The sequence below is a fragment of the Astatotilapia calliptera genome, chromosome 17 (genome assembly GCF_900246225.1).
Source record: "Astatotilapia calliptera chromosome 17, fAstCal1.2, whole genome shotgun sequence".
NCBI lineage: Eukaryota > Metazoa > Chordata > Actinopteri > Cichliformes > Cichlidae > Astatotilapia > Astatotilapia calliptera.
Genome location: NC_039318.1, coordinates 7,179,690 through 7,186,947, shown reverse-complemented (window position 1 = coordinate 7,186,947; position 7,258 = coordinate 7,179,690). Strand labels below are relative to the sequence as shown.

The 7,258-nt window shown below is 40.2% G+C and overlaps 1 protein-coding gene across 1 annotated transcript; it reads left to right on the top strand.

Annotated features, from left to right (window-relative positions):
- Window positions 1-4: 4 nt before the first annotated feature.
- On the top strand, window positions 5-3,559 carry LOC113009439 (protein brambleberry-like; the record flags this gene model as incomplete). The annotated part of the gene is made up of 10 exons (XM_026147718.1): window positions 5-136; window positions 232-454; window positions 813-929; window positions 1,015-1,194; window positions 1,381-1,587; window positions 1,674-1,773; window positions 2,440-2,501; window positions 2,607-2,734; window positions 2,838-2,959; window positions 3,365-3,559. Coding segments are annotated over 10 exons (1,401 nt in total), but the record flags the coding sequence as incomplete, so codon positions are not given.
- Window positions 3,560-7,258: the final 3,699 nt, after the last annotated feature.

Genomic DNA, 7,258 nt, shown 5'->3' with positions numbered 1-7,258 from the left:
CCACATAGTGAGCAACCGAGCGCGCTCCGTTTGTTATGCAACTCGACAGCAGCTTTTCCGGCGCAGAGCAGAGCACACAGTCAATGCACTCATCTCCACAGCCACCAGCCAGCTAGATGCAATGAAGGACCTGAAGGTAAGGCTGGGTTTAAAAAAATAAATAAATAGAATAAAATAATTTTTATTTTGCAAATCAGTGGTTTCTTGGATTCATGGATCATTTTCAAACAGGAGGGCCAGGTAGAGTTGAAAGAACTGACTGCAGCATCACTGGACAAGCTGCTTGAAGGCCACAGTGTTCTGCAGGCTCAACAGGGGAAGCTCCACGAGGGCCAGGAGCAGATGACGAGTTCACTGAGGGACAACCTGGAGCGTCTGGGTCAGGAAAAAGCTCTCATCGCCTCTGGACAGGAGTTGGTAGCTCAGCTCATTCAGGGAATTACACAAAGAATGGGTGAGAATTTTACATTTTTCTGTATTTTTATTCTATTCTGTTAAAATTGACTTTGGGCGCGACTGCAAATAATCCGACATAAAGGCTCTTTTCATGTGCTAACAGTCAAATTGCAGCAGTTTGTAAATGGGTTTACTACTGACCATGGATAAAAGAAACTGTTTGTCAAAGTACTCGAAAATGACCTGATACAGTTCGATGTGCTGAATGACTTCTGGAAGTTTTAACTTTCCCCTTTTAAATAAGATAAAATATTGAACTGCAATTCTCTTTAAGAAAACTCTGTAAACACACCTGATGCCACATCATGTAGCATGGATTTTATTCTTTCTGTCCACCTTATTATTTTTTATTTTAGAGAATGTGAGCGAGCATCTTCAAATCCAGGGCTCTGAGGTGCAGGACAGCTACAAGGCGATTGTCAAGGACCTGGCAGATGTAAGACACCAAGCTCAGGACATCTATCAGAAAATTGGTAAATGGCTGAAATCATTTGTAGTTTATAAAACTATCCCCCCCAAGCAATGTGCTTACATATCTTTTTGTATGTGGCTGAGTAGACCACAGTATGATAGAGTTTCTGCAGTATCAGGATCAGACCTCCCAGTACTACACTGACCTGATGAACAAGTTGGAGCGCATGAACAGCACCCTGGGAGGCATGCTGCACTACCTCGATAAGATGCAGAGCCGCATAGAGGACAGGCTTCACATGATCCAGGGCTACCTCGGATGGGCAGGTGAGACACGGCAGCCATAGGGCACACTCCCTTTTTATAGGGTCTTTTCCTGCTACAGAGAAGTTGGATAATTGACTGTCAGCAGGACATATTTAGAAATTAATTCTTTACATTCTCTTTGACTAAAAAAAAAAAGGTTTCTGTATGACTTAAGAATTCTTTTTCTTGTGCTTTTTGCTTGAACAGGTTTAAGTCTGACAGCTATATGGACGTGCATCACACACACAGGCTACTTTGTACTGTGTGCAGTCCTGCTGACATTCCTGCACTGTCCTGGTTTCTCTCGAGCCATGCTGCTGCTAACTGTGCCTCTGAATGCAGTTGCTGAAGTCAACCAGCAGCCAGCGCTGGATCTCACCAGCCTCAGCCTGCTGCTGCTCACTCTGTCTCTGGGTATAAACATAAAGTCACTTATGAGGAAAATACATTAGCTGCAGTTTTCTGAAGCATTTGTCACAGTGTGAATTTTGTTTCTGCAGGTCACTGGTTTGTGAATCAGCTGTGGGCATGCTTCAAGATCACGAAAAAGCTGACCAGTCCACTGCTACTCAGCTCGTGCACCATTGTGGAACCGCAGAAGTGAGTATGTTGCACACTAGAACTGCAACTTGCGTATTGGTCTTTGAAAATGTTCAATTTAACGGACTTCACTGAATGTTAAGGCCATCACCATCTTGGTGTTTTGAAACTGGACATGGAAGAGGGGTGACGTCTGCTTGCTGATGGACACTGGTTGCAGCTATCAATTATAATATAGAGCAGGGGTCCCCAATCCCAATCCACGAGGGCTGGTGTCCCTGCAGGTTTTAGATCTCACCCTGGGTCAACACACCTGAATCACATGATTAGTTCATTACCAAGAACTTCAAGACATGTTGAGAAGGTAATTTATCCATTTAAATCAGCTGTGATGGATCAAGGACACATCTAAAACCTGCAGGGACACCGGCCCTCATGGACTGGGATTGGGGACCCCTGATATAGAGACAGTAATTTATTAAATGAGAACAATGTTGTAGATGTTAAACTTAGCTAATGATTTAATCCGACTCAATCAGAAACTCTTGAGTTCACTGGTCAGTGCTCAAACTGGTAACTGATGATTTGTTCGAGTAAAAAATGAATTTTTGAACTCTACACGGTCAGTAAGAGCTTCAGGCAGTAGAACATGTATTATTGTCTACACCAAATTAACAATGATTCCTTTTGCATCTATTGGACCTATTTTCTATCCTTTGTGCTCAGAGATGAAAAAGATGACATCATTGAGGAAGACGACCTATTGAATCCGGACAGCTTTTTATCAGGTGGGAAACACATGCTGAACCTTTTTACAGTGAATCCTGTTCAAGAGCAGTGCTCTTCTATAAATTCAGCTTCTCAGTTTTGCTGTCAAACATGTTTGTGTTCAGGTGAACTTGGGATATCAGCTGTGTCTCCACCTCAGAGGAAGCTTACGCCAGAGTCGAGGCTTATGGCAGTAATTGGTAAACCAAATCACTCCACTCCCAGGTTTATACCAAAGCCACTTTCTTTAGCGGTAAGCAAACTGAGTTAATGCTTTCAGAAATGCAAAAACTGTATTCTCAGTGCATCACTAGTGGCAAGCAAGACAAATATTGTTTAATTGAAATCTGTTTTAGGCTCTTTGTTACGATATACCCCTGAGTAACCTGGAAGGTGTTTTTGATTCAGTCACTGACTCGTCTGATTTAGGGAATGATTCACGAAGTGCAAGACCCACTCCATCGTTAGTCAGCAACAGGTCAGTAGCTCCAGTTACATGCACATATTTTATTTTTATTTTTTTCTGTTTGAAGAGCTAAATTGTTTATATGGACTGTGATTTAATGTACTTTGGGGTGTGGGTGTGTGTGGGTGTGGGTGTGTGTGTGTGTGTAACCCTGACATTTGAAATGAGCATGTCATGTTAGGGATTCTAGCTGCCAGTTCATTGCTATGTTACTGATACCAGTTTTCACTGAAATCATACAGAAATAGAAGTAAGAGTCTCCAAGAGCTTTTGGCCTATAGGAGTTGTTTCAATGTATACTGACCTCATTATTTGAAACTGTGGAATTAATAATTACCCTCCAATATAACCTCATTATAATGAGTAAAGGGGAAATATGAATTGTTAAAGGGCATCTTTCTGTTTTTCTGCCTTCAGCTCAGTGTCAGGCCGTCAGCTGTGCAATGGCCTCACAAAAAGAGGAAAAGTCTGTAAGAAGAGAGCCGTGCCAGGACAGGAGTACTGCAGAGTCCACGAAGGGGGGCACTCCTCGTATGTCCAGTTTTAACAGGCTCAGCCGTCTTTGTTGTCTGTAAAAACTGTATACAGTAATGAAATATTGTTTTTACTAAGTTCTGTCTGCAGTGCAGACAGAACTTAGTAAAAACAATATTTCATTAAAGTTCTGTCTGCACTGCAGACAGCAGTAAGATTGCTGAATGAAAATTACATCTGTAGATATTTTAAATGTTTTTAGACGTTTATTTAGCTTTCGTGTTTAATAAAAATGAAAACTTATCAAAATTAGCTTTGTCAGAGTATGTGCATGTACACACAAGGAACTGGGCTCAGTTTTTTCTTAATTCCATGCTCTTTATTGCTTTCAATGTACCTAAGAGAACATGGAAACAGACAGTAGCAATGTGCCACAGATGAACATGTATAGCCTATTCATAGTGGTGGGTAACTGGTTCTATATATAGATGGAGGGAGAGAGTTATGTGAATTTGTATAGTATATTTTTTTTCTCATTTCTTTTCTAAATGTACTTGTATATTGTTCACATGTTGAAATAAATTACCTATCAATCAATCAATTTGAGTATGTGTAATATAGGTATAACCAAAGAGTATTTACTGCATGGTTTGTTTCAGTAAAAGCTGTGGTGGACGTTTTAGTAGAGACAACATGTAAGCAATGGCCTGTGAAAAGCTGTTCTGTAGCACCTACCAAAGGGAGGAACTGGAAGAGGTTGTATCCTGGGTGTGAGTGTTTCCTAATTCTGAATTTGTACAAATCGTTTCTTGCAGACCTGACTTGTCCACTGTAGTCTGTTCTCGTCCTCTTTGGTTTGATTAATACACTGATGGTCATGCAGTAAACAGACTGGATTACTGCAGAGTAGAAATGGACCAATAGCTCCTGAGCTGGTGCAGGAGGTCCATCCTCTTCTGGGCCTCTTTGATAATTTTGTATTAGGTGGCAACAGACTGGATCCCTGAAACCTGAAGGAGCATGTTCAGCTGTTTAACCCCTCATTGGTATGCAGACTCATCACCAACCTTCACAAGTCTCATGATCACCATGCCATCTGCAAACCTCACGTTTTTAAATAGGCTGGTGTTTTGAGGTGCAGTCGTTTGTGTATGAGGATCTGCATTCCTCAAGGGCCGATGTCCTGCAGGTTTTAGATAGCACCCTGGTTCAACAAACCCGAATCAAATATTAGTTCATTACCTCTGGAGAACTTCAAGACATGTTGAGGAGGTAATTTAGCCATTTAAATCAGCTGTGTTGGATCAAGGACATCTAAAACCTGCAGGACACTGGCCCTTGAGGCCTGAAGGTTCCCCAACCCTGATCTATACACTTCTGTATACATCAGGGTTCTGTGTCTGTTATAAAGTGAAGCATGAGTAGTGCTGTCCAGCAGAACTGAATCCTTGTTTTGTTTTTATGGCATATGAACATATAGAGAAATAAAAATCTCAATCTGTGACATGTCTTTCATTTCAAGGGTAGGACACTTGAGACACATTGCAAATATAAAATATTTATTTTGCTCTGATTAGTTTAAAAAAAACAAAACACTAGCCCACATAATGCTCAATTATATAAGCTGGATCAATCAAATCCCAAACCCTTCAATAACAAACTAAGTCAAAACAATTCTGATTTCTGAATGTTATGTTGTGCCAGCACCTGGATTACAAGAGTGAAGCAGCCCATTTCCTATGGGCTCAAAATGTGGTCATAAATATTTTGTACTTGTAAATCAGGATTTGTATGTGTTTAAAAAAAATAAAGATTTGTGTGCGTAAAAAGAATTTGTATGTGTAAAAAAGATTTGTGCGTGCATAAAAAAAAATTTGTGTGTGGACTTAGCCAAAAAACCCCCCTGCAAGTTACAAGTATGAATTTTGACCCTATTTTTCTTCCTTTCATCTGATTGGTCAATGTCATGTCAATCACAAATGTAACAATCCAATCAGAGAACAGATGGGTTTGGCTGTCAGAAGGGCGCTTTTTTTGAACTGCAGGTCTTTGAAGGGAATAAATGCCCTTTTACATGCCAACCCAGCGTTTTCCTTCATCACCACGAAGGAAAACAGTCTGTGGTCGTCCAAGTTTGGTGATTTTTGTGTCACAGGTCTACGTGTTTAATACAGGGACTTCAACAGCCTTTTCAACAGCACTGCGGACCGCGGGGTGGGGGTGGGTAGTGTTTTGGAAATGACACTTCATCACAAAGCTTTCTTCGGTTTGAATTAGCATACATGTTTTTATTGAGCATTTGAAGAACTAGCAAAAAAAAAAAAAACTCTTGTAGAGGACATAAAGTCAGAGATAGAAAAGACAAGGAGCAGGTGCATCTAGTACAGGTAGAGCAGCTGCAAAAACCCACAGAGCCCAGCAGCCAGCGTAACAAATTCTGGATCCTTTGCTTTTAGTTAGCAGTTAGCATTAGCAGCGTATCCTGCATCCGATGTGAAAGGACTTTTATGCTGCGCACTGTGACTCACAGCAATGGTCCTGGGTCAGCCCTGACTTTGTGTTAAACTAATCGTAAAGTAATAATGTTATTTCTAACCAGTGATATACCACAACTTTTTCCTTTCAACAGCTACTGAAAGTTAGGGGACCTAGCTGCTATTGGATATTTATATAGCGATCCTCCAGCTTCAAACGGTATCACCCTTCAAGGACCTGCAGTTCAAAAAAGCGCCCCTCTGACAGCCTAACCCATCTGTTCTCTGATTGGATTGTTACATGTGTGATTGACATGACATTGACCAATCAGAAAAATAGGGTCAAAAATCCGTACTTGTAACTTGCAGGGGTTTTTTTTCTAAGTCCACACACAAATCTTTTTACACACACAAATCTTTTTTACGCACACACAAATCTTTTTTACACACACAAATCTTTTTTACACACACACAAATCTTTTTTACGCACACACAAATTCTTTTTACACATACAAATTCTTTTTTACACATACAAATCTTTTTTACGCACACACAAATCTTTTTTACACATACAAATCTTTTTTACGCACACACAAATTCTTTTTACACATACAAATCTTTTTTACGCACACACAAATCTTTTTTACACATACAAATCTTTTTTACAAGTACAAAATATTTATGACCACATTTTGAGCCCATACCACAGAAAGCTATTTTCCAGCGAAAGAATATGGAGAATAAATGTCCTGGTAAGTAATATTAAGTTTGTTGAGTTTAGTAAACTTCGGTGAAATTAGAATACCAAGGAAAAAATAACACTTAAAGAATTATTGCAACCGCCGAATATTTCAGTAGGCTACTGGGGGGAGCTAGCATAAGAGTTATTAGTTATAAGATATAATCCAAGTCGTAACATTGCTGTGTGGAGCTGCAGATTTGGTTGCAGGTTAATACTGGCAGTGTCGCCATGCCAGCTGACTGCATTTCATCATCAGCCAGTGTTGTTCTTTATACATCAATATTACCAAAGTTTGTGCCATGTTCAATGTAGGGATGTGCAGTTCTGGTCCTCCTGGTTTCAGATGTTTCCATACTTCAACACAGCTGATTTAAAGAATCATTTACAGACTTGTGCACAACTAGGTGTTTGGGGATTATTTGGTGACAGGTGACAGATCAGTGGAGGCACGGGTCTGTTGGCACAATTGACCTCACATTTATTGGCAATTTATCCACATTTAGAAAAATTCTAGGGGGAAATTAAGTTGCTTTCTGATGTACTTCAGTCTCCATCTCTTGATCTAGCAAAGGCTGTAGACCTAATTCATGCACTTCAAGACACCTTGGACCAATATAGAAG